At 43.4% G+C, this 26,193-nt stretch overlaps 1 protein-coding gene across 10 annotated transcripts; it reads left to right on the forward strand.

Moving 5' to 3' along the window:
* Window positions 1-358: 358 nt before the first annotated feature.
* Window positions 359-25,976, forward strand: VIPAS39 (VPS33B interacting protein, apical-basolateral polarity regulator, spe-39 homolog). Of its 10 annotated transcripts, XM_065901464.1 has the most exons (20): window positions 359-450; window positions 3,197-3,289; window positions 4,374-4,479; window positions 6,836-6,979; window positions 8,089-8,127; window positions 8,482-8,546; window positions 9,267-9,323; window positions 13,142-13,201; window positions 13,850-13,883; window positions 14,388-14,490; window positions 16,754-16,781; window positions 18,142-18,215; window positions 20,170-20,245; window positions 20,685-20,819; window positions 21,428-21,469; window positions 21,780-21,869; window positions 22,942-23,028; window positions 23,604-23,693; window positions 24,113-24,217; window positions 24,973-25,976. In XM_065901464.1, exons 2-20 carry the CDS (start codon window positions 3,197-3,199, stop codon window positions 24,991-24,993), a joined length of 1,449 nt encoding a protein of 482 aa, XP_065757536.1. In that variant the 5' UTR covers window positions 359-450; the 3' UTR covers window positions 24,994-25,976. The 10 variants fall into 10 exon arrangements, with proteins under 10 accessions (XP_065757536.1, XP_065757535.1, XP_065757541.1 ...); XM_065901463.1 differs by lacking the exon at window positions 359-450 and having other exon boundaries at window positions 13,109-13,201; XM_065901469.1 differs by lacking the exons at window positions 359-450; window positions 6,836-6,979 and having other exon boundaries at window positions 4,374-4,483; window positions 8,093-8,127; window positions 13,109-13,201.
* Window positions 25,977-26,193: the final 217 nt, after the last annotated feature.

Raw genomic sequence — 26,193 nt, forward strand, 5'->3', positions numbered from 1 at the left:
CTAAAAGACACGAAATGCTACCGCTCACACGGTCATTCCTCACCCGTGGAGACACAAAGGACACTTCTCATTGTTTCCCTGAACCCTTAATCGGCCATGCTAAGCCTCATGGGAGTTGTAGTCTTGTTGACTGACCCGCAGGATAACCGCGGAAAATGTAGAGGAAAGGACTTAAGCACGGTACGCTGCGGATTCTGGGAGTTGTAGTCAACAGCCCCCTGTGGCCCGTCAAGACAGCGCCCGATGACAGAGGCGGAAAGAACTACAACTTCTAGCATGCCCTGCGGCCGTTTTTTTGACCCCACGGACCTCATTCCCACAGCCAACCGCCTCTCTCCGGGACTATCCCCTTCCGCCTCTTTTCTATGCCGCATAGCCTGTCTAGAAAGGCCGGACCAACGGCTGAGGACTCTGACGCTGACCTGAGAGGGAGGGCTCGGTGTGGAAGAGGTGAGGGTGTCCCAAAGCCCTTGGGCCGCATATCTGGCCAAGTCAAGCCTCTCCGCATCCATATCCTTTCACCCTGTTCTCTGAGGCGTCCCTAGGACCCCCAGGCCTGACTCTGTTACTCCAGTCCCGGCGACCCGTGGGCAGGCAGCCGCTGTCCACTCGGGGTTGGGGCCGCGAGTGAGGCCAGACAACTGATTTTGAACGAGCATTTACTGTACCAGGGTTCTGGGCTCTGGCCACTGCGGTTGATCCGTGTTTCCTGGACGTTCGCCCGTAGAGTTTTATTAGTTTAACCCACATTTCCTCGTCTCGGTTCGTAGCCTGGCTCTAAAAATGATAAATGAATCCGAACGTAACTTCTCAGTAGCTGGTTTCTGGGGTGTCCTAAGGCCGGGAGCGTGTTGGTTATAGATATTTTTGGTTGAATCGTTTTCCTTTCTTTGTCATGTTCCTGTTCTTCCCTCGGATCTACTACCCTATATGGTGGGATCTCAGTAAACAAGCGACAAGGACAAGCCTTTGAAATATTTTAAATCATGTTGAAACTGTTTTCTCAGTTCCTCTTAAAATTGTACCTGGTTGCTTTATAAATTCTAGAACCATTAAATCATTATCTTTTTACTTGCTAAGTAAATCTGTATTCTCACTTGGCGCTAGAAGTACAGATTAGTGTCAGATGTCCACTGCTGTTGCATGGTTAAAGAAGATTCCAGAAATCCTCTGGTGGATTTTTGGGTTTGTTAGACACATTCTATGCCCATCCGTAGATATTTACATTTATTTATTTACTGTAGTAATGACCTGCCTTCGTTTTCCCTAGAGTGATAAAAGGACCATGCAAATTATAGTGGAAATGACCCAGGAGACAGAAAACCTGGATTAGCTAGGAGCAGCTAGCTTTAGCTTAATACTTCGATAATTAATCCTTTTTTGTCTCATTTCCCTCATCAGTGAAATGGAATCTGCCAGGCCTGCGTTACAGGGTTGTTCTGAGGATTACAAAGTGCTTTATAAACCAGCATCTGTATCAGAGGCATTTACCTGCTGCATGCACACCTTCAGTGTTTGTGATGGCTACTCAGAATTTTTGTATCAAAATTTTTTTAAGCTTCAGGAATGCTTTGAAATATTCTTCTATCTTTTTCCAAGATAGCGATTTATTAATAATAAAAATTAATACTGAACATTAATTTTCTGTCAGCATATGTGCTTTACATGTATTGTTTTAACTGGTTTAAGCCTCACACCAGTCTTAAAAGGTAGGTTTCTATTGTTATGCCCAAGTTTTGCAGATGGCTGAGATAGAAAGATGGCAGAAGATATCCTATACTAAAAACAACTAACATTTAGTATTTACTTTATGCTAGGCAGTTTGTTAGCTGTTTCTTGACTCCTATTCTTCACTGCAACCCTGTGAGGTAGGATATCACTTTCTCCAAGGCTTAGAAGTAAATAACAATATTTACCCAGTTTGCTCAGAATTGGAGAAGCGACATTTGAATTCAAGTCTGCCTGACTACAAAGCCTATGCTTGTTCCAATATAAGGGATGATTTTATTGTTTCTGCTAGCTTTTTTATTTGGTTTTGACTCCCTGGATTAAATATACAAAAAGATTTTTAAGCCATACTTGGGTTCAGTAGAAATCAATTAGTGATGTCCGCAATGGGAAAGAACCAGATAGTAAAAAGTTCTCTTCCTACCTTTGCCATCCCTGGATCCCCTGAAAACACAGTGAGAGCAGAGTATGTTAAGGGCCATTGGGAGCCTCAGTGGGGCTGCCATGATGAGTGTTTCTTAACCATCTATTGAGAAAGGTGCTACTGAGATGAAAGAAAAAGCAAATTGATATTTTAGAATTTGACACTTTGTAGCCTTTGGAGTTATTTTGGGTGCTGTGGAAGGTTAAGTACCTGGTTCTTGGCTTACATCAGTTTTCACTCTAATCCAGTTGGCATTGATAGTTTAGTCTGTAATTCTAAGGCAAAACTTTTTTTCGGGGTGAAATCTAATTTTAGAGTAGTTATGAGAGGGACTTGTGTTTTGACTGATTCTTTATATACTTTTTTGGCCATGCCCTCATTTCCCACATTTTGGCCAATACTTGTTAATAAATTAATCATGATTTGAAGATACAAGGGGGATAATTTAGCTTCCTTTAATTGCTTGCTTGCCTTAAGGCATTTAACAAGCACACATGAGAGCAAGATATATGTCAGTTTTATTCACTGTAGTATTCCCAGAGCCTAGAACAGTGCCTCAGAGATGGCACTCAATAGATACATGTTGAGTACATGAATGCAGTTATTATCTGTTATATTCTTGCTTTGATTGATATTGTATATTCAGCAAAGTTCGTGATGCATTCTTTTAACACTTGCCTGCTTTGTACTATTACCTTTATACATAACCTATGCTGAATACCCGAGTTCTGTTGTAGGGTCCTTCAGAGAGGGACTATTTTTTGCACTTTAAATATTCCTTACAGCACCTGAGAGAGTGCCGTGAAGAAAGTAGCAGCTCTAGGAATGAATGACTACTTGTGGGTAATCAGAGGATCAAAAGTATGATTTGATTGGAGACCCAAGGATCTGATTTTATATGGCATGTTCAGTATTTGCTTTACCAGACACTTTCACACATCCCTGATTACTGTGGGGAGTTTGTAGTCTAGGAACTTAAAACTTTTGGAGCTCTTTTGAGGGGAATCCAGAAAGGGACATATATCTATCTTCCTCTCACTCCAGATGAATCGGACAAAGGGTGATGAGGAGGAGTATTGGAATAGCTCCAAGTTCAAGGCTTTCACCTTTGATGACGAAGATGATGAGCTCTCACAGGTAGGTTTCCATGAACAGTTGCTGAAGGTCTCACCCTCTTCCACTGTGTACCCTTCCCCTTGCATCCTCAGTAACCTGTCTCCATGAGGCTCAGAAGTGTTTTCAGTCAGATCTTTAGAAAGATCTTCATGGAAAAGAACCCTGAGAAAAGAGGGGGATTGTAAAAACCAACTCTCTGCCCTTTTTCCTTTACATTCTTAAGATGATTGATTGCTTTGAGTTTTTTTTTTCAAGAACCCCCCTGTCTTTTATCATGTGATATAATTTATTATTATTATTATTTATTTATTTTTATTTTTTTTGCGGTACGTGGGCCTCTCACTGTTGTGGCGTCTCCACTTGCGGAGCACAGGCTCCGGAAGCGCAGGCGCAACGGCCATGGCTCACGGGCCTAGCCGCTCCGCGGCATGTGGGATCTTCCCGGACTGGGGCACGAACCCGTGTCCCCTGCATCGGCAGGCGGACTCTCAACCACTGCGCCACCAGGGAAGCCCAATTTATTATTATTATTATTCTTTTTTTTTTTGCGGTATGCGGGCCTCTCACTGCTGTGGCCTCTCCCGTTGCAGAGCACAGGCTCCGGACGTGCAGGCTCAGCGGCCATGGCTCATGGGCCCAGCCGCTCCGCAGCATGTGGGATCCTCCCAGACCAGGGCACGAACCCGCGTCCCCTGCATCGGGAGGCAGACTCCCAACCACTGTGCCACAAGGGAAGCCCCCAATTTATTATTTTTGAAGGATGAACTGGATTGGAAGTTTGTCTTTATTGTGTCTATTTTACAAATGGGGAAGCAGATTCATTTTTGGAGAGATGGATAACCTCACTACAAAGCAAGTCAATACCAGGAGTGTGATTAGAATTCAAAAGCGGTTTTGATTCCTCCTGACCTTTTGTCACTGGACTCCAGTGTTGGCTAAAAAGCAAATTGTTTTCTTGGCAAATATCTAGCAGGCTAGGCTTTCAGTTGCAGAGGGTGAAAATGTTGGCCATCTTCAAGACCCAGTTCCTCAGCCTTCTTGGCTGTCAGAAAGAGAGGTGAGAAGTGATGACTGCCTGAGTGCCCTGCCTTATGTCTGTCTGCAGTTAAAGGAATCCAAGCGGGCAGTGAATAGCCTTCGAGACTTCGTGGATGATGATGATGATGACGATGACCTGGAGAGAGTCAGCTGGAGCGGGGAACCTGTGGGAAGTAAGTAGAAGAGGCCCTAGGAAGGATTAATTATTCAGGGTTCTTACCACTAGTAAAGTCTCCTCAATACTTGTCAGGGAAGGGAATGAGGCTAAACTATTTTCAGATGAGCACACATCTGGAAATTTAACCCAGGAGAAGATACTGGGGAAGTACAGCAGTAGTTTCCATGCGGCTATCTAGGCCTGCTACCCTAGGGCTAATGCTTGGCTGGCTATTTCAGACTTATTTGGGGTGCTTGTTAAAATTAGATTTCTAGGTTTCACTCCAGAGACTCTGCTTCAGTAGGTCTTGGGGATGGGGGTGGTTGGGGGGTAGGGTGGGGTCTCAATTGATAATAAGCACTGCAGATGCTTCTGATATGCAGTCATATTTTGGAACTGCTGACTGAAATGCTCATAACTGGCTAGCAGAACTGATTTCCTTAGCCACCAAGTCTCACTGCCTAGCTATTCTGTAATACCACTTACACCTTTGCAGAGTCCATCTGACTTTTTTTTTAAATTTTCATTTATTTATTTATTTATTTAGGCTGCCTTGGGCCTTCGTTGCTGCTGGCGGGCGGTGCTCGGGCTTCTCACTGCTGTGCTCGGGCTTCTTGTTGCGGAGCTCTAGGCTCGCGGGCTCTACAGCACAGGCTCAGTAGTTGTGGCGCACAGGCTTTAAGAGTGCAGGCTCAGTAGTTGTGGCGCATGGGCTTAGTTGCTCCACGGCATGTGGGATCTTCCCGGACCAGGGCTCGAATCCGTGTCCCCAGCATTGGCAGGCAGATTCTTTTTTTTTTTTTTTTTGCGGTACATGGGCCTCACTGCTGTGGCCTCTCCCGTTGCGGAGCACAGGCTCCGGACGTGCAGGCTCAGTGGCCATGGCTCACGGGCCTAGCCGCTCCACAGCATGTGGGTTCTTCCTGGACCGGGGCATGAACCCGTGTCCCCTGCATCAGCAGGTGGACTCTCAACCACTGCGCCACCAGGGAAGCCCGGCAGGCAGATTCTTAACCACTGCACCACCAGGGAAGTCCCTTCATCTGACTTTTAAGTGTATTTTTAAAGCTTTTTTTTTTTTAAACTCTGCTAATTCAGTGGGGGGATTTTTTTTTTTTTTTTTTTTGGCTGTGTTGGGTCTTCGTTTCTGTGCGAGGGCTTTCTCTGGTTGCGGCAAGCGGGGGCCACTCTTCATCACAGTGCGTGGGCCTCTCACTATCACGGCCTCTCCTGTTGTGGAGCATAGGCTCCATACACGCAGGCTCAGTAGTTGTGGCTCACGGGCCTAGTTGCCCTGTGGCATGTGGGATCTTCCCAGACCAGGGCTCAAGCCCATGTCCCCTGCATCGGCAGGCAGATTCTCAACCACTGCGCCACCAGGGAAGCCCAAGTTTTTTTTTAAACTGGGAAATACTGTCACATGATTTAAAAAGTAAAAAGTATTTAAGGCACACAGTGAAAAGTTTCCCTCCCCCACTGTCATGCATCTACTCAGTTCTCAGGCCCTGGCCATCCAAAATACAACTGCTGCTGTTTGCTTTCTGTGTATTCATCTAAAGATTCTTTTTGCATTTGGAAATACATATAGGAGTATATATTTTTACTCCCTTTTTTACACCCGTGGTAGCATACTTTATACCCTGCTCTTTTCACTTGACAGTATAGCTTGAAGATCTTTCCATATCAGTACATAAAGAGCTTTCTCATTCTGCCTCTTCCTTTTCAAAAATAGCAGCATAGTATACATTGTATGGATTTCTCATAATTTATTTAACCAGTCCACTGTTGAACTTTAGATTGTTTCCCGTCTTCTGTTGTTTATATTGCAGTCAATAACCTTGTATTTTGCCCATATAAGAGTGTCTGAAAGATCAATTCCTAGAGTGGAATTACTGCCAGAGAGTATTTGCATCTGTGTTGGTTAGATATTGCCAAGTTGCCTTTCACAGGGGTTGCACCAGTTTGCACTCCCACCAGCAGTGTCAGAGTATTCCTTTCTCCACCACAGCCTTGGCAACACAGGGTATTACCAAACTTCTGGGTCTTTGCCAGTCTTACAGGGGGCCAGTGGTATCTCAGTGTACTTTTATTTTGTGTAATTCTCTTATTAAGAGTGAGGTTGAGCATCTTTTCACATGTTTAATAGCCACTTGTATTTCCTTTTCTGTGATCCATTTATTCAGTTCCTTTGCCCCTTTTTTCTGTTGATGGGTCTATTTGATTCTGTCCTTTCTCCCTGCCCCAATTTTTTAAGTTCATGTTGACAAGGGACCAGAGCCTCTAATGAAAAGCTTTTAGAGTTTATTGGAATGCTGGATGCCAAGGCATTATTTTGGATGAGAATTACTGATCTAGATCTTATTATCTTGCAGGTATCTCGTGGTCCATCAAAGAGACTGCTAGTAATAGTGGGTCAAACCATGAGCGTGAACAGCTAAAGAACCGAAACAGCTTCTCCTCCTATGCACAACTACCCAAACCTGCTTCTACCTACTCCCTGAGCAGCTTTTTTAGAGGTAAAGAGTGATGGTTAAAGGGACAGGGAGTCCTTTTCTTTTTTAAAAAAAAACCGCTGAGGCTATAATTTTCATTTACTCTGTAAGAAAAAGATTATTGAGGGACAAAAAATCTTTGGAGCTGGCAGTTGGGGATCAGGCAGGGCAGAAGTGAGGGGAATTTACAGGGCTTGGACTGGGTTTCTGGAACATGATGAACAAAACTGACATTAACCCTGTGACAGGTACTGAAGAAATTTGCCTAGGTCAGAATTCCTCCCTACCCCTGTGCGTTTCTGTTGGAAATCCTTGTGCGCTGCTGGTGGGAATATAAAATGGTACAACCACTGTGGAAGACAGTTTGGTAGTTCCTCAAAAAATTCAACATAGAACAATCATATGATCCAGCAGGCCACTTCTAGGTATATACCAAAAAGGGTTCAAAGCAGGGACTTGAACAGGTATTTTTATACACCAGTGTTCATAATACCATTATTCAGAATAGCCACAATATGGAAACAACCCAAATGTCCGTTGACTGAAGAATGAATAAGCGAAATGTGGCATGTATATGCAGTGGAATATTATGCAGCATTAAAAAGGATCAAAATTCTCATCCATGCTACAACGTGGATGAACCTTGAGGACATTATGCTAAGTGAATTAAGCCAGACATACAAGGACATGTACTGTATGATTCCATTTCTGTGAGATACCTAGAATAGTCAGATTCATAGAGATAGAAAGTAGAATAGTGGTTACCAGGGGATGAGAGGGAGCAGGAATGGGAGGTAGTGTTTAATGGGTACAGAGTCTCAATTTGGGATGCTGAGAAGTTTCTGGAGATGGGTAGTAGTGATGATTGTACATTGTGGATGTACTCAGTACCACTGAACTGCGTACTTAAAAATGGTAAAGTTTATGTTATGTATATTTTAACCACAATTTTAGAAACTGTTCCTCAGTGCCTTTTTTTTTTTGTAGCACCTCAAATTTCTGAAGTTGAATAAAAACTTTTTTAAGCCTTAAGTTCTCATATTGCATAAAAAAGTTTTATGTGCACTGCATCCTTAACCAAGCCTGAATGGCTCTGACTTGAACTGTTGACCTTATGTGTACTTTACCTTTAGGGAGAACTAGACCTGGAAGTTTCCAGTCCCTCTCTGATGGTAGGCATTGACCCTCTTCTCTTGATTACTGTGGGAGATATTACTGATCTGGGGTACAACCTGGGGAGTCATGGGGACAAGTGATAATTAGATGATGACATTTCTTCTGAATCTATCATCATTATTAGAAAGATTTTCTGATGCTGAGTAAGGAGGCCAAGACCATTCTGGTTACAGGGGCAAAGGGTAACTTCTAGGGATGCTGTCTTTGGGGAAGGAATGGGATCTACTTTGGGCCATAATGATACCTTGGGGGCCAAATGAAAAAAAAAAATGTGCCTGAGAAGGAAGCAGTAGAGGAAGGGAATGGCAGGAGATGGTGCCCTTCTGAATCAGTTGCCTGTTCTTTTTCAGCTCTGTCGGACACATCTGCCAAGAGCTATGCTCCAGAGCTAGGGAGACCCAAGGGGGAGTATAGGGTGAGTTATATCCTACACTGTGTTATATCTTTACACAGTTTGACATACCTTGACATATGTTATCTTGCTTGATTTTCTCAAATCTTTGAGCAGGTATGATTTTAAACCCCTTTTATAGGTAAGAAAATTGGATTTCTAAACAGAACTTGCCTGGAGTCTCACAGCTAGTTAAATGGTAGAACTTGGACTCAGAATCTCTATTTTCTGATTCAGTCCTGGCACACTTTCCTTACCCATTATGCTGCCTTTTTTAGGTTGTACTTTGAAACTTTTGATCACCACTGTGGTCTGGAAGCTTGGTGGAACTCACATTCCCATGAAGCACATAAAAAAGCAAATCGATTCAAAAGGAAGAAACGATATCATAAGGTCCAAAAAAGGAACACGTTCCTCTCTTTCCCTCTATTGGCAAAGCCATTAATTAGAGTCCCAAAACTGCATTTAGGGGTTGAAATCCTGAATCACTTAGGCATAGCGTTGCTGGTTTTGTTAGTTGATCCATTCCCTGTATGATACAACTCCTCCTGCCTGTATTGTCTCTGTTCTAGTTCCTTAAGAAACTCAGAACAAGACCATCCCAGTTCTTATTTTTTCATCCGTTTCCTTCCACAAAATATCTTCCCTTTAGGGACTAAGTTTATGAGTTTGAGATGAGGAGCAGGCACACTTACAATTCTGATCCCTTAACTTCCTGGGATTCATGCGTTGCTAATATTTCAGGATTACAGCAATGATTGGAGCCCCAGTGACACGGTGCGACGCCTTCGGAAGGGCAAGGTAAGGCCACTGGGGAGAGAATTCTTGTGAGATTTTTTGGGAAGCTGGGCAGCTTGACCTTTCTCTTTGGTTATATTTGTTAAATGAAGTGGTTTTCAGGAGGAAAATCAATCCACTAAGAAGACAAGTCAGCTGCAAAATTTCTGATTCTCCAGGGTTTAGTGTTGCTTTGATGGGGAAGGGGGGAAAGAGTGATGGATGAGAGTGAAAAGTAGTGCCTGTAAGAGTGAGAACAATCTTTTATGTTTAGGTCTGATCCATTGTGAGTTAACTTTTGTGTATGGTGTGAGGTAAAAATTGGCATTCATTTTTTCCCATGTGGTTCTCCATTTGTTCCAGCAGTATTTGTTGAAAAGCCTATTCTTTCCGCATTGAATTACTTTGGTGCCTTTGTCAAAAATGAATTGGCCATATATATGTAGGTCTCTTTTTGGGCTCTCTTCTGGTTGATTGATTTGTCTATCCTTATGCCATTACCAAGGCCTTGATTATTGTAGCTTTGTAGTAAATCTTGAAATCAGGTAATATAAGTTATTCAGCTTTATTCTTCTCTTCCAAAATTATTTCAGCTATTCTAGATCCTTTGTATTTCCATATATATTTTACTATCAGCTTGTCAGTGTCTACAAAAGAGCTGCTGGGATTTTGATTGGGATTGCATTGAATCTATATACCAATTTTGGGAGAATTGACATCATAATAATTAATGGATCAAAATGGATCATAAACCTAAATGTAGAATAAGGGGTAAAACTATAAAACTAGAAGAAAATATAGGTGAAAATCTTTGTGACCTTGGGTTATGCAAAGACTTATTACCTAAGCACACAAAAACCATCAAATGGAAGGGGAAAAATTGAAAAGATGGACTTCACCAAAATTAAGAACTTTTGTTCTTTTTTTTTTTTTTTTTTTTTTGCAGTATGTGGGCCTCTCACTGTTATGGCCTCTCCTGTTGCGGAGCACAGGCTCCAGACGCGCAGGCTCCGTGGCCATGGCTCACGGGCCCAGCTGCTCCGCGGCATGTGGGATCCTCCCGGACTGGGGCGCAAACCCGCGTCCCCTGCATCGGCAGGTGGACTCTCAACCACTGTGCCACCAGGGAAGCCCAGAACTTTTGTTCTTTAAAAACACTGTTAAAAACATAAAAAGACAGGCTTCCCTGGTGGTGCATTGGTTAAGAATCTGCCTGCCAATGCAGGGGACATGGGTTTGAGCCCTGGTCTGGGAAGATCCCACATGCCATGGAGCAGCTAAGCCCATGCACCACAACTACCGAGCCTACGCTCTAGAGCCCACAAGCCACAACTACTGAAGCCTGCATGCCTAGAGCCTGTGCTCCACAACGAGAGAAACCACCGCAATGAGAAGCCTGTGCACCTCAACGAAGAGTAGCCCCCTCTTGATGCAGTTAGAGAAAGCCCTCATGCAGCAGCGAAGACCCAGTGCAGCCAAAAATAAATAAAATGAAATAAATTCAAATGAACAAACAAACGGAAGAAATCACAAAAAGACCATAGCTAGGAGAAAATATGTGCAAAATACATGTGTCATAAAGGATTTTATCCAGAATATGTACATAAAATATAATGAATTATCTTCAGTAATAAGAAGATAAACAATCCAATTTATATTTTTTTTAACTTTTAAAAATCTTTCTGGCTGCGTTGGGTCTTTGTTGCTGTGTGCAGGCTTTCCCTATTTGCGGCAAGCGTGGGCTACTCTTCGTTGCAGTGCGCTGGCTTCTCATTGTGGTGGCTTCCCTTGTGGAGCACGGACTCTAGGTGCGTGGGCTTCAGTAGTTGTAGCAGGCGGGCTCTAGGTGCACAGGCTTCAGTAGTTGTGGCACACAGGCTTAGTTGTTCCGCAGCATGTGGGATATTCCCAGACCAGGGATCAAACCCATGTCCTCTGCATTGGCAGGCAGATTCTTAACTGCTGCGCCACTAGGGAAGTCCCAAACAATCCAATTTAAAAATTGGCTCAAGGGGACTTCACTGGTGGTCCAGTGGTAAAGAATCTGCCTTACAATGCAGGGGACGCAGGTTTGATCCCTGGTCAGGGAACTAAGATCCCACATGCCATGGGTCAACTAAGCCCACGAGGCACAACTACTGAGCTCGTGTGCCTCAACTAGAGAGCCTGTGTGCTGCAAACTACAGAGCCCACACACCCTGGAGCCTGCACGCCACAACTAGAGAGAGAAAACCCACATGCCACAGCTAGAGAGAAGCCCACGCGCCGCAACGAATAGCCCATGTGGCAACGAAAGATCCTGCATGCCTCTACCAATATCCCGTGTGCCACAACTGAGGCCTGACGAAGCCAAAAATAAATTAAATAAATAAATAAATAATAAATAAATAAAAATTGGCTCAAGATTTGACTAGTTATATCACAAAAAAGATACATAAGTGGCCAATAATCACTTGAAAAGATGCTCAACATTATCAGTTATCAAGAAAACATGAATTAAAACTGAGATATCACTATACAGCCACTGTAATAGCTAAATTTAAAAATACTGATCTTACCACGCAGTGGGAGGATGCGGAGCAGCTGGAACTCTCATACAGTGCAAGCAGGAAGGTAGAATGGTAAAACTACTTTGAGAAGTAGTCTGATAGTTTCTTACAAAATTAAACACATTTAGTTTCACTACTAGACATTTACAATCCAGGAGGAATGAAAATGTGTTCATACAAAGACTTGTACTCAGATGTTCATAGTAACTTTATTTGTTACGGCCCCTAAAGTGGAAATAACTCAAATATCCATCAGTAAGTAAATGGATTAAAAACTTGTGGTATGCCCATACAATGGAAAACTACTCACCAGTAAATAGGAGCAAACTACTAATACCACAACATATAGATCCATCTCAGAAACATTATATTGAGTGAAAAGCCAGATACAAAAGAGTACATATTGTATGATTCTGTTTTTCTGAAAGTCTAGAAAAGGCAAAATTTTAGTGACAAAACAGATCAGTGGTTGTTGGGGGGTAGGGATGGGAGAAGGGTATTGACATCAGAGTGGACAAGGGAACTTTCTGGGGTGATGGAAATGTTCTGTTTCTTGGTTGTGGTAGTAGTTACATGGAATTATTTACTTGCCAAACTCACTGAACTGTACACTTAAATAGGGTAGATTTTATGCTATGTAAATCATGCCCCATTAAAAAGAGAACAAGTTGGCCTCAGATAGCTGGTCCCCCACTGTCTGCGGTGGCGTGGCGTACCCTGCGGAACTTCGGGACCGGGGTCCGGTGCAGAGAGCCCTTCGTCCTAGGACATAGGGCACTGCTGGAAAGGCAGCCACCGCCTTGCCCATCACACACCACACGTTCCTGGGGAACCTGGTCCTAAACTATTCGTAGACGACCTGCTTCTGGATCAGCGTCTCGTTCGTAGCAGAGCAGCTCCCTTGCTGCGACCTACTGAAAGTCAGCCCTCAACACAAGGGTTTGAAAAAAAACAACCAAACAAACAAACCGAAAAAACAGATTTAAAGAAAAAGAGGAAAAGAGAACAAGTGAGCTCTCTACCCGTTGACTTTGGCAAGAGTTCATCAGGACATCAGCATCTTCTAGGGCATAAGGCTGAACTAGGGAGGGTATGATGGGAATCTCTTGGCTCATAGAGTGCTGGGGGCTGTTGTGTAAAAACAAAGAAGCTCTCCTTGGCGACATTTTAGTTTATTCTTGCCCATTCTTCAGTATTCAGTGACAAAAGAATATAGGAAATTGTCTTCCTTGCACACCAATTCTGTTCTTACACTGCCAGGTCTGCTCCCTGGAAAGATTCCGCTCCTTACAGGACAAGCTACAACTCCTAGAAGAAGCAGTAAGCATGCATGATGGAAACGTCATTACTGCGGTGAGTTGTGGGTTTTGTTTGTTGTTTAAGTATTGTTTTCATTTGTTTCTGAAAGTCTAATCAGAATAGATTTTTTAAAAATCTATTTATTTGAAGTATAGTTGATTTACAGTGTTGTGTTAGTTTCGAGTGTACAGTGAAGTTATTCAGTTATATATGTAGCTATTCTTTTTCAGATTCTATTGGGTATAGTTCTCTGTGCTATACAGTAGGTCCTTGTTGGTAATGTCAAGTAGAGACCCTGGGTTTCCTCTTGAAGTGGAAGATTCTCAGAAGTACGTGTTCTAAGGCTTAGCTGGCAGGATATGCATTGTGTGTGGCACTCTTGATTATGACCCAGAAGTAGTAGGTTGGCCACTTCGTGTTCTCAAAAATAATCTGAAGGAGGAGAGATGTGAGAGCAGCATCCCACACAGGGAGGGAGGTGCCTCTCACCAGTAGGGGCACTGGTATGTGGACTCCCAAGACACAGCTCATTCCATAGGTCCATCACCTGTCCTTCTATCACATAGAGAAACCTATTGTATAGACCGGCAGAGATTCCTAACGAGTTGCTGGCCTCATTCCTAGACATCAGGTGCTCAGGCAGGGCCTTGTGTTTGGACGGTTACACAGGATAATTCATTCTTAGTTCTCTTTTTCTTCTAGGTTCTGATCTTCCTGAAGAGGACATTGAGCAAAGGTGAGCGTGGTTTAAGGGAAATCTTCAGTCAGTAAGGTGTCTACTACATTTGAAGGGAGAATGGAATTGTGGCTTTCATACCAGAATTTACCAGCATCAAGTCTACTTTAGGGACAGCTGGGGTGGCCTGAGACTTCTGAATACACATCACAACCCTGAGGGCAGTTGTTCTTCCTTTAGGGTGATAACTACTGTAACTACAAAGCCCCTCCATTTATTGGACAGACAGATGGCTATGTGGGTTTGAGGATGTGAAAGTCCATGCTCAGTGCCTGATGTTTGTGTTGGTGAGAACTGAAAGCACAAAGGCTAAGCATTGCCCTGGACCATGGAGTATGTTGCTGGTGGGTTGAGCCATAGGGATGGGCACCAAAGAAAGCCATTCCTAGCTTCTGGTGGATTTTGAGGAGATCATGTTTGGAATGTGTGAGTAGGGAGAGCAATTTCCTATTGAGTAATAGGCTTTAATCTTTCCCCATCTAACTCCTTCTTCCTGCCTGCTAGAGATCCTCTTCCGAGAGCTGGAGGTACGGCAGGTTGCCCTGAGACATCTCATTCACTTCCTTAAGGAGATAGGGGATCAAAAGCTGCTTTTGGACCTCTTCAGGTAAGAACTGATCATCTGGTCTATAAAGTTCGTTAAGTACTTTGTTCAAAGCACTCTGGGCAATAATACAGAGAAAGAGAGGACACTGCCCCTCTTTTATGGAAATGCTTATCAGACAGGATATTGAGACGTGATGGGAGAATTCCTTGGCGATCCAGTGGTTAGGACTTGGCACTTTCACTGCCATGGCCAGGGTTAAGTCTGGGTTAGGGAATTAAGATCCTGCAAGCCGTGCAGCACGGCCAAAAAAAAAAAAGAAAGAAAAAAGAAACATGATGGGATAACTAATAATGTACCACAACCTGTGATAAAGTGACCGTGCAGCAGGTGGTTAAGAACCAGGCTCTGGAGTCAAGCACCTGCGTTGAATATTGTCTCCACCACTTAGTTCATAGCGTGACCTTGAGCAAGTTACTCAACCTCTCCAAGCATCAGTTTTCACATCTGTAAAATGGAGATGATGATACCCACCCCACAGGTCATTATGAAGATGAAAAGAGTTCGTGTGTATAAACACTCAGCATAATGCCTAGTCTGTAGTATTAATATTTATTATGTATTTTCTTACAAAAGACCTAGAATAAAGGTATCTTTTATTACTTGGTCCCCAGGGATGCCAGTGAGAAGTACAGTGGAAGAGCAGAAGAAGCATATATAATTTTCAGCCAGGATATCTGCGGAGAGCCTCATGGAAGTGATTAGGAATTGAGTTGGGCCTGTGAGACTAGGTAGGATTTTGATAGGTAGAGAGGCAAGAGGTAGGCATATCTACTGGGGGTGGCTGTCTTCTATCATGTGTTTCTTCCCTGTCTCATTTCAACTGGTAGGGACTATTTTATGTCCTTTCTTCAGTATCAGAGAAGGGGCTGGAACCTCTGTTTAGGCTGACATGTGGCCCAAGGTAACTTCATTTACCCCATGGCTTCAGCACAGTGATGAGCTGCCCCGAAGACTAAGGTGGGGAAAGCAGGTCACCTGGGCAGGATCAAGATTACAGATGGTTAGCCAGGAATTTGCAGAAGACATGTTCATCGAGACAGGTTGTTCCCCCAACCCTTTCCTCCCTCCCTCCTTCCTTCTTTCCTTCCTTTCCCTCCTAATCAACAAGGCTTTATTAAGTATCACCTCTATGCCAAATTAGTGATGTTAATTATAGTGGTCCATTTAGGGTAAGAAGACAAGTCCTTGTTCTCCAAGGCCTTACCACCTTTGGGGAGAGACCAAACACATTGTTTGCTGTACCTGAAAACAACAGAGGGCAGTATAGACAATCTGTTTCCAAGATTGTAATGACAGAGAAAAGTGTTTTCATCTTTAAAAAAAAAAAAAACAGGGGGCTTCCCTGGTGGCGCAGTGGTTGAGAGTCCGCCTGCCCATGCAGGGGACGCGGGTTTGTGCCCCGGTTTGGGAGGATCCCACATGCTGCGGATCAGCTGGGCCCGTGAGCCATAGCCACTGAGCCTGCAGGTCCGGAGCCTGTGCTCCGCAACGGGAGAGGCCACAGCAGTGAGAGGCCCGCGTAGTGCAAAAAAACCCCCCCAAAAAACCAGGGCTTCCCTGGTGGCGCAGTGGTTAAGAATCCGCCTGCCAATGCAGTGAACACGGGTTCGAGCCCTGGTCCAGGAAGATCCCATATGCCATGGAGCAACTAAGCCCGTGCGCCACAACTACTGAGCCTGCACTCTAGATCCCACGAGCCACGACTATGGAGCCTGTGAGCCACAACTACTGAAGCCTGCGCGCCTAGAGCCCGTGCTCCGCAACAAGAGAAGCCACCACAATGAGAAGCCTGCGCACCGCAATGAAGAGTAGCCCCCGCTCGCCGCAACCAGAGAAAGCCTGCGCGCAGCAATGAAGACCCAATGCAACCAAAAATAAATAAACAAATAAATACATTAATTAAAAAAAAAACTCTTCAGCTGTATTTAAAAAAAAAACAAAAAACAGAAGACTGCTGTGGGCTAAGGTTTTGCGGAGGCTCTGAGCCTTTCTGTCAGATCTGTTAACATTACAGTTATTAGTGCCCTGCAGTGTCTTCTTTGCTCTTTGCTCAGCTAGGTAGATGGGGGGACAATGATACCTGATCCACCATGTGTTCTCAAGGTGTTGCTGATTAGTAGAGGGTTTAAGAAGAGTTTATCTTATGTGTAGAGGCAAATGAGTTTGAATTGTGTTTCTTTTAGAGCAGTCATCCTATTTTGTGAGGTTATACTGCCACACATCAATAAATAAAAATGCCCTGCTGCCTTCTGCTTCTTCCCAGGTTCCTAGATAGAACGGAAGAGCTTGCGGTAAGTGTGGCCTTTGTTTCAGTTGGGGGCCTCTTTAACAGAAGTCTAAGCCAAAACCCAGCCTCCAAGATCCCAAACTGATTGAATATTTTCTTTCCTTTGGTATTGATTATATCCAGGAGAGAAAGGCATCTGGGAAGCCTAAAAACAGTCCAAATGATGTACCATTTTGTTTCTTTTTATATGCTGTTTTGATTGGGCTTATGAATAATTTTTTTTTTAATAGCTGAATGAAAATTGGCCTGGTCAATTTGGAGTTTGTCTCTTAATTTCTAGTTGTTTTCAATTCTTGGTTTGTTGGAGCTTTGGGGTTTTGGCTTCTAATACTAAAGATAATACTGAAAGCAAAGAGGGATAAGAAACCAGATACAGGTCATGAAGGAAGATAGGTCACGCTGCTGGTGGTGCACCCAATGCACATTTTGGCTGAGAGCTCAATGACTGTTAAAATTGATTTGGGGCAAATTTTCACCATTAGAGAAGAAACTCCTGGAATACAAGAATAAATCTGAAATTTTACCAAAAATGTCATTGTATTATTCAGACTTCAGTGATCCATTTGAAAAGTTGAACGTTATGGTGCAGGGGTAAGAACTTCTCAGTGCCGTCAATGTCAGGATTGTCCTTTTAGTCGCTGTACCACACATTGGTGGTAATATATTTTTAACCTTCTTTGTGCAACAGAATATAATTCAGGAAAATGTTTTTCAGTAATATTTTGTAAAAGGAACTTGTACTTAATATTCAGGGCATGGGAAAATGTCAAAAACCCTTTATCTAAATCTACTCAAAATGATGGGAATCTGTAGTAATCATTTTGAAAAACTTTTTGTTTACATTTTTAATTTCTGTAGGTTCAAAACTATAAGGAATTTTCTTCAAATAGCATTCTTATAAAGTTTGTTATTTTGAAGTTTGATTAATCAGTGAAAATAAATGTGTTTTGCATAACTTATTTTTATCTAAAACTTTCATATTTTCTTCATATTATGTTTGAATTGAAGATGATTTATCATGCATGCTGTTGTATATAAATTGGGAGTTTTTCAACCTTGTAAACTTTGCAATTGGCAAAGCTGAGAGTCTGCTTTTAGTTTATCCCCGTAGAATATGAAGATTTCCTAAGAACAACTTTTTCTTGAAACTAGTGGCTAGTGGCTACCATATTGGATAATGCAGTTAGAGATAATAATTTTGAATCATTCTTTGCCCTTCTCCCCACCCCCTGCCCCCTCATCTATTCACAGAGGAATCTCTGGTAATGAGAATTTAGTTTTTAAGCATGGGAAATCTACTTACAGAGCTACCTTGCCCTTCTGAGGAAAAGAAATAGCTCAAAGCCTTTCTTTGTTTTTTGTAGCTAACCCATTATCGAGAGCATTTGAACATTCAGGACCCCGAGAAACGAAAAGAATTTCTTAAGACCTGCATTGGGTAAGTGGGGGAGAAATGTTTTTAACTATAAATACTCTTATACAGAGCAATGAAGAGACTAAAAAAGGGTAGAATGGATCGATGGTTGCAGGGAAAGGCTAACAATGGATCATACAAGCATCGTTAATGATCATCTCATTCAGTGGTTCCAAACACTAGTCCCCCACAGAGTTTTCTCTGATAGGTGGTAAATTGAGAATAATAAGGACAATGTAGAGAGTTTTCTCCTAAAACTATATTTATTTAATTTGAAAGACTGCCTTTTATTCTGGGATTTTTTTTCCCCTCCTCCACCCCCTTTTTGGTAGAAAAATGGGTTATAATTTTTTTTGTGTTTCCTTATATATTAAAAGAAAAAGTTGGCAACATTTTACCTTATATATTATTTTCAGTGTTACTGGTCCTTGAAACTCCACAGTCCAAGAACTACTGATTCAGTCCAGCTTTCATTCAGAATATAAATCCCTGTAAAAACCAGCCCCACATATTATTCTTCCAGTGATGGGGCACACAGTTCTCTGGGAAGTAGCTTATTTTATTGTCAGACAGCCTTCTTTATTGGAAAGTGCTTCCTTATATTGAGCTAAAACTTGCTTCCCTGTATCTGTCAAGACAGATGTGGAGTCTACCCAGTAGACCTTGCTCGAGGTTCAGTGGTCACAGTTGTTTTAATCATTCCTCATGTGACATGATTTCCAGGTTTCACATTTAGAAATTTGTTTATTTCAATGGAATCCGTAATTTTAACTTTATCAGCTACTGAGCTGATGTGTCGTATGGCCTCTCGTAAACAAAGAGAAGTTAGAATAGTGAAGTAACTGGAACCTTTTGCTGTCCTCTTTATCTCTTCCAAAAACTGACTGGGGATCACACTTATCTGGGAGAGTGTAATTGAATTTCAGAATTCTTCCTGGAGTGAGTGGACTAGGGGAATAAGGCAGCACTTTCTGAAGGAAGGTCTGGGAACTGGGAGTTTAAAATCTGGCTTCTATTCCTGGCCTTACTCATTGACTTACCATATAGCTTTTAGGCAACACACTATTTGTCCCTCAACTTCTTCATGTGTAAAAATATAATGTAGTGTTGAAGATGGGACCCTTGACATTATGTAGAGCTCTGAGATCTTTACTGATCTACAGACATACCGCCGTGCTGTGTAACTTGATTTTACCTTATTACTCTGCATTAAAAAATGGCTCACATGATTCACTTAGCTGTACAGCAGAAACTAACACAACATTGTAAAGCAACTATACCCCAATAAAAATTGCTCAAAAAAAAAAATTGCTAACAAATGTAAGTGCCCCTTAAGGAGAGTTAAGCATTGACATTAAGCAATGATAGGAACCACTGTGCTTCACGGGGATGTGGATGATAGGCAGCTGGCTAGGCTCACTCACTAGCTAAGTGACTCGTTCATCAAACATTCCAACTCCCACAATGAGGGGATTCTAATTCATTCCTCAGCAAAATCACCAGTGACTGTATATTTCGTGGACTTTCAGGCTCCTTCTCGAATTGACAAAACCTTAAATATAAAATCCCAGCCAACGGTCTCCTCTATTTTCTGCTTTCTCTCTCTCTACCTTTCAGGGATGCTCTAACGGTGAACTGAGGTCAGATTTATGAAGCCCCACGAGCTTTTTTTTTTTTTTTTTTTTTTGCGGTATGCGGGCCTCTCACTGTTGTGGCCTCTCCCGTTGCGGAGCACAGGCTCTGGACGCACAGGCTCAGCGGCCATGGCTCATGGGCGCAGCCGCTCTGCGGCACGTGGGATCTTCCCGGACCGGGGCACGAACCCGTGTCCCCTGCATCGGCAGGCAGACTCTCAACCACTGCGCCACCAGGGAAGCCCCCCACGAGCTTTTTATGCTTACAGTGGTGATTTGGTTTAGTTGGGTTTGTTTCCTGTTTGAGTAGAGAATGAGGTACTAACCTTCTGGCCCTCTCCCAGTTTGCCATTTTCAGCAGAAGATTCTGCACACATACAAGACCATTACACGCTCCTGGAACGTCAGATCATTATCGAGGTTAGACTCCTTGTCTCTACACTTTCTGCTTCAGTGCTAAAGCTCACTGCCATTCAGCAGCTAGGAGACTTCTGCTCTGCCCACATAGGTCATTTCCTGTTACATTTTCTAAGAGCCTTTCATCCTCTCTCTCTACGTGGTAGCCTTCTGTCCATTGTCTTCAGGCATCCTTTTTCTTCTCACTTGCTATTAACCTGGAAGTATTTCCCAGAACTCCATTTCATCACTATTTCTCTGGTCTTCCTCCATCCAACTTGGGCCTGGCATCATTTTCTGGATTTTAAGCTCCTCTGGGCCATCCTAGGCAATTCCTTTTCTTTTTCTCTTCTTTGCCTCTTTCCTAGGGTAGGAAGCACAACTGCTGTAATATTAAAGGCTTCTCTCCTGCCTCTACTCCATGGACATTGTCCTTTTTTTCACTTGGCTCACGCCACCACAGGCAAATGATCGACATCTAGAATCAGCAGGACAGACTGAAATCTTCCGGAAGCACCCCCGCAAAGCTTCTATCCTCAACATGCCGTTAGTGACGACGCTTTTCTACTCCTGCTTCTACCACTACACAGAGGCTGAGGTACAGGCAGAACGTGAAAGAAAGGCCCCACACATTCTCACTGCACAAGACGAGCATATTTCAAAGCCAGTACTTCAGCATATCCTATTTACAATGGGTGCACATAATTCTCAGCAATCCATCTGGGAAGCCTTCCCGGCTCTCAGCAGGGGTGAACCAAGAGGAGAAAAGAGGTCTGTAAGGGTTTGCATGGCTTCCAGTGAGCTGGCATGGAGCGGTGCTGCTCCCATAGCAGTCTTTGTTCAAAGGTCCATAGTTTCAAATGGATTCGCACAGTACAGAGAAGAGCAGCGGGGGATAGTTACTTGTGGGTACTTTAAAAACATTTTTTGAAGAGGTGTAAATTTAATGACTATAGGTGGGCATGATCATAATGATAACAGGATTAGCATAAAGTTGGGAAATACACCATACCTATTAATCCAGTCCTCTTAAGCTGGGTTATGGTGATATCCAGTTAGACCTGATGGAGCTTTTCTCTTAAATTAATTTCCGGGTTTAAATGGTTACGGAGTGAAATGTAGACTGTCTATGTAGTGGAAAAGAAAAGGGGAGATTGGTAGTATTTGAGAAATACCACTAAAGTTCCTTCTTCACTTTCATCCTAGGGCACATTCAGCAGTCCAGTCAACCTGAAGAAGACATTTAAGGTAGGTATAAATTAGTCAGTGTTTGGTAAAAGTAGTATCAGAGTAACTGCATGGAGTGGATGTTGCTTTCTATCCCTGCACAGTAGTAAGTCCCTTAATGTTCAAGGTTAAGGGGAAAATGGAGTAAGTTTGTGGGAAGTGAGGGAAGGCTTTAACCGAATGGCCTGCAGCAGTGCTGGGGCTTGGAAACCTGAGAGATTTGTGGATTTTAAGAGGCAGGGAATATTTTTGCCTATCTTTCCAAATTCTCAAGCACATCCCCTGATGCATTTCTACTTCTCCTTAATTTCCCCTGACCTCTGTTTTCTAGATCCCAGAAAAACAGTATGTGCTGACAGCCCTGGCTGCTCGCGCCAAGCTTCGGGCCTGGCATGATGTTGATGCCCTGTTTACCACAAAGGTGGGTGCCCTGGGACTGTTCCATGCCGCTGATGCCTTGGCGATACCATCTTGTCATCCTATGCCTCCTGGGAGTCTCAAGTTCTAGTTACTGGTAGACATTTTTCCTTCAGATTTTTATTTTCCAAAGTTTCAAACCTAAAGAAAAGCTGAAAGAATAGTTAACAGCCTTCACCTGCTTCACTAATTTGTTAACATTTTTGCCATATGCTTTTTTTTCTTTTGCTGAAACATTTGAAAGTAAGTTGCAAATACCATGATACTTTTCCTTTAATTACTTAAGCATTTATCTCATTTGTAACCACAATATTATCATTCTCAAGAAATTTAACATTAATATAAGAATATTATCATACATATAAATTAGCTCTTTAGAGCTGTTTTTTGTTTGTTTTTGTTTTTGTGTGCTGTCAGGATCCAGTCAAGGATCTTGCATTACATTTGGTTGTCATGTCTCTATTAGTTTATGTTTAAATATCCATTTTTCCATTATGGGTTTGACAGTTTTTTGTTCTCCCCCTTTGTTAGTTATTTAATTGGCTACATTAACTACCAAAGCAATATATGCCTGTGTCAAAATCAAACACGATATGACAGTGTAGAGGGTAAAGAGTGAAGTTCCTCTTCCATTGTCCACCTGTTCCTTTCTCAGTCCCTTCCTCAAGGCAAGCACTGTGAAAAGTTTGACGGGTGGCTTTCCAGACCTTTCCTCATGAACTGACAAGTAAACATTTATATGAATATAAAGATGTAAAGGGTAGGATTAGTCTACCCAGATAAGTTCATACTACAAGGATTGTTAAGTAAATTGCTTATTTTATTTAGCCATATTTCACAGACATTTTTCTGCATTCGTGCCTATAGATCTAAGAACTTATTTCATACCTCTGACTCTTTTCCACCCTCCTGAGTTCCTTGACTTTTCTGAAACTCTCATCTCTCTTCATTTCTCTCTCCCCCGCCTCCCATTCATCCACTCCTCATCACCATGTTATTCTAGTCTGACCATAAAACATAGGGAGATTAGCTCAGATGTCTGGCCTACCCACAGCTGCCCCATCTTCCTTTTTCAGAACTGGCTGGGCTATACCAAGAAGAGAGCACCCATTGGCTTCCATCGGGTTGTGGAAATTTTGCACAAGAACAGTGCCCCTGTCCAGGTAATGGCTCTTAGAGGGTACAGGATCTTCTAGGAAACCTAACTTTCAGCCTCTAGTGCTCAGCGATGGGAGACTTGACCTGCTCTGGTCTTATCTTAAAGGCAGCATAATGGTGGTACTGCACGTTGACATAGAAAAGGCCAGAGAAGGAAGTTCTCCTCTGCCCTTAAGAAGTAATCCAAGTCTGCCCTCTCTGAGGAGCATCTACTGTGTTTAGCCCAGGTGGAGTACTGACATACTATTCAAATGATGCAAAAAGAGAACTTAATGAGAAAGGACGTCAAGGAGCAAGGGGGCACAGCACGGGGTCAGGTCTAGGGCATACCTGTTGCTGGCATGGGTATCTAGCTCTGGGATAAGGAGGAATGGGCCCTTCCCTTCTTTCCTGGGGGAGCATGGAGGTACTGCAGAGAGTCTACCTCATTTCCCTCTGCAAAACTAGTCCTGTGGTTGATGATGGGAATTGTAGACTGCAGGTACTGACTTTTCCTTCTTCAGGAGTTTTTTTTCTACCTTTCAGAGCTCTGGGTTTAATACATCTGGGAATCATTCATCAGAAGTACTTCTTTTCACAGATATTACAGGAGTATGTCAATCTGGTGGAAGATGTGGACACAAAGTTGAACTTAGCCACCAAGTTCAAGTGTCATGATGTCGTCATTGATGTGAGTCCGTAAGAAATGAAAACCCTGAGTTAGACCTCAGTGGGAAGTGGGAGATTATAGTCTCAAGTCCTAGATCCTGAGGTTCGTCTGTCAGTTTCAACTCAGTGGATAAAGTGGTCTGGCAAGAGTTAGTTTGGAAACCAGCACTCCTGTATGATTTTCCCAGCCCTCTGACTGGTTTCTCTCTGCTTTTATAAATTCGTTGCACTCGGAGAATTCATAGAACTGGATCAAGCCACGTAACCTCTGTAGACTTCTCTTCAGCATGAAGTTTATTGGGTGCTTGACCCCACTGCTATCCCACTGTAGCTTCCTGGCTTCTCCTTGAAACTTAGCTCAAAACGGGAGTGACTAAAGGAAAAAGGCCCTTCTGGAGAAGGCTGATTGGTAGTTTTTATTGTTGTCTGTTTTGGTGATAGACTTGCCGAGACCTGAAGGATCGTCAGCAGTTGCTGGTGTACAGGAGCAAGGTGGATAAAGGATCTGCCGAGGAGGAGAAGATTGATACCATTCTCAACAGCTCGGTGAGCAGCTGCAGCTTACGCCTCCAGCAGTGTCAGGAGACAGTTCATAGAGTAGCATTGAGTTTATATTCCCACGGCCTGGATGGGATTGCTGTCAGCCAAGCCTGTAGATCTCTTGATAAGGGTCTCCTATGGGCCTACAGGGCAAAAGCACTGGTTAGCACAGCAGAAGTCACTCCTGAGATGTGAGATGACATAAGGGTGATGTGGGGACCTTCGCTGACAATTGTAGTCCTCTGATCATTGTTAAACCTAGCAGGTAGGAAGAACTAACTGCTGGGAGTCTAGAAACAAACATTACAGATTCAGAATATCCAAACTGCATAGTTGCCTGGGGCTGGATGTGACTTTCCTGTTGGGAGAGAGAAGTGGGTGAAATAGATTTTAGCTATTTGGGGAACACAGCTGACTCATCTCTCATAGCAGAAAATTGCTGAGCTTATTGTTAACGTGGAGCTTAGGTCCCTGTTAGATATTTGGAACCTTCCACGAGCTAAAGCTAGTGAGTCTTTGTCCTCAGGCAGGCAGAACCAGAATAAATGCCCTAAATCAGGCTTGTAAGATACAGAATAGGTATTTAATCCATCTCTAAATAAATGAACTCCCCCCCACATTAAAAAATTTTTTTTCTCAACCTCCCCCCCTGCATCCTTCTTTTCCTTACATTACCTAGATGTGGGCCTTGTTTTATCGAATTCCACCTGCCTATCTGTAAGGATCAGTGAAAAACTGATCATTGTTTGTTTTTTTCACAGCAAATTCGATGGAAGAATTAAGTGGCATCAGCTCCCTTGAAACCTGCCTCATTTCTTCCTTTCCTGCCTGTGAAAGTAGAGAGCGCTCTTCTTAGGAGAGTTAAGCATCACATCGCTCGGGCCCATCGTCAGCAGGCAGCGCCTGCTACCCGTGGGACAGAGACTAGCACCTGGGCACCGACAGCTTCAGACCGATCTTTTGTCCAGGGGCCATCATCTGAGGGGCAAGATCTAAAGCTTCGCCTCATGAGAGACTCTCTCCACCTGGTGCTCATGTGAAGGTGGGAATAATTTCTAGATTGGGCCCATATTGGGCAAGATCTCTCTTGGTCTGCGGAAAGTGACTGCTCCAGAAAGGAAGTCTCCTCGACTGAGAGGTACAGGTGTCCTAGGGTGGCCACTCCATTCCCCTCAGCTAATTATGACCCTGGACTTGGTGCTGGACATCGGCAGTTTTGCTCTGAAGGAAGTCAGGACAGAACCGGAATGGCTGTCTCCCAAGGGGCCTCAGGAAGCGCTGCCAGTGTTGCCAGGACCTGTTGGAGGCGCCCTCACACTGTACAGAGTCCTCCGCCTCATGACAGACATTGCCAGCGTCCCTCTGCTGCCATGGTCTTCCCTTTGTACAAAAACTGGTTCCTCTCTCACTTGCACCCCGAGGTGGCCTTGTGTGACAGATGAGAGCATCCCCCTTACCTTTCCCTCCCACCCAGACCCCTAACCTTATATGGAGCTCAGATTCAGCATTGCTGGAGGAAGCTCTCCTTTTCTGCACAAATCTCATTATTTCACTAGGACCTTCCACAAGTTTCACCGGGGCTAAACTCAGCAGCTTTTCTGTTAGGCTATTAAGATGGAGGTTTTAGTTTCATGGTTGGTTTTCGAGAGGATATTCTGTAATGCCAGTTTCCTGCACTCCTGTACCAATATTAGCCTTTCTTCTCCGTGACTGAACTGGGTTTCCCAGACATGCCTAGACTCTTAATAAAGCTGCTGCTTCCTTGGCTCCTTCTCTTTCCCTCCCAGTTATTTTGTACAGAACAGTGGAGCATCTGCCCCGTCTCTTGGGACCACTACAAATCTGCCTCGGTGACAGCACTCAGCAGCCTGTCAGCACTTCAGGTTGTGGAGTAACAGTGCTTACGGCAGAGCAGGGCCGCGTGGTTAACAGAGGGAGCACTGCCCCCTGGCTGAAGACCGGGCCTCTCGTCCCAGCTCTAC

Source organism: Phocoena phocoena, chromosome 2 (assembly GCF_963924675.1).
Source record: "Phocoena phocoena chromosome 2, mPhoPho1.1, whole genome shotgun sequence".
NCBI classification, from domain to species: domain Eukaryota; kingdom Metazoa; phylum Chordata; class Mammalia; order Artiodactyla; family Phocoenidae; genus Phocoena; species Phocoena phocoena.

Bases quoted from the DNA above. Each gene is read 5' to 3' on its own strand.
- VIPAS39 (XM_065901463.1), top strand. From the start codon at position 3,197: ATGAATCGGACAAAGGGTGATGAGGAGGAGTATTGGAATAGCTCCAAG. The intron at 13,202-13,849 runs GTGAGTTGTGGG...TTTTTCTTCTAG, and splicing joins ATGGAAACGTCATTACTGCG to GTTCTGATCTTCCTGAAGAG. The intron at 24,218-24,972 runs GTGAGCAGCTGC...TTTTTTTCACAG, and splicing joins ATACCATTCTCAACAGCTCG to CAAATTCGATGGAAGAATTA.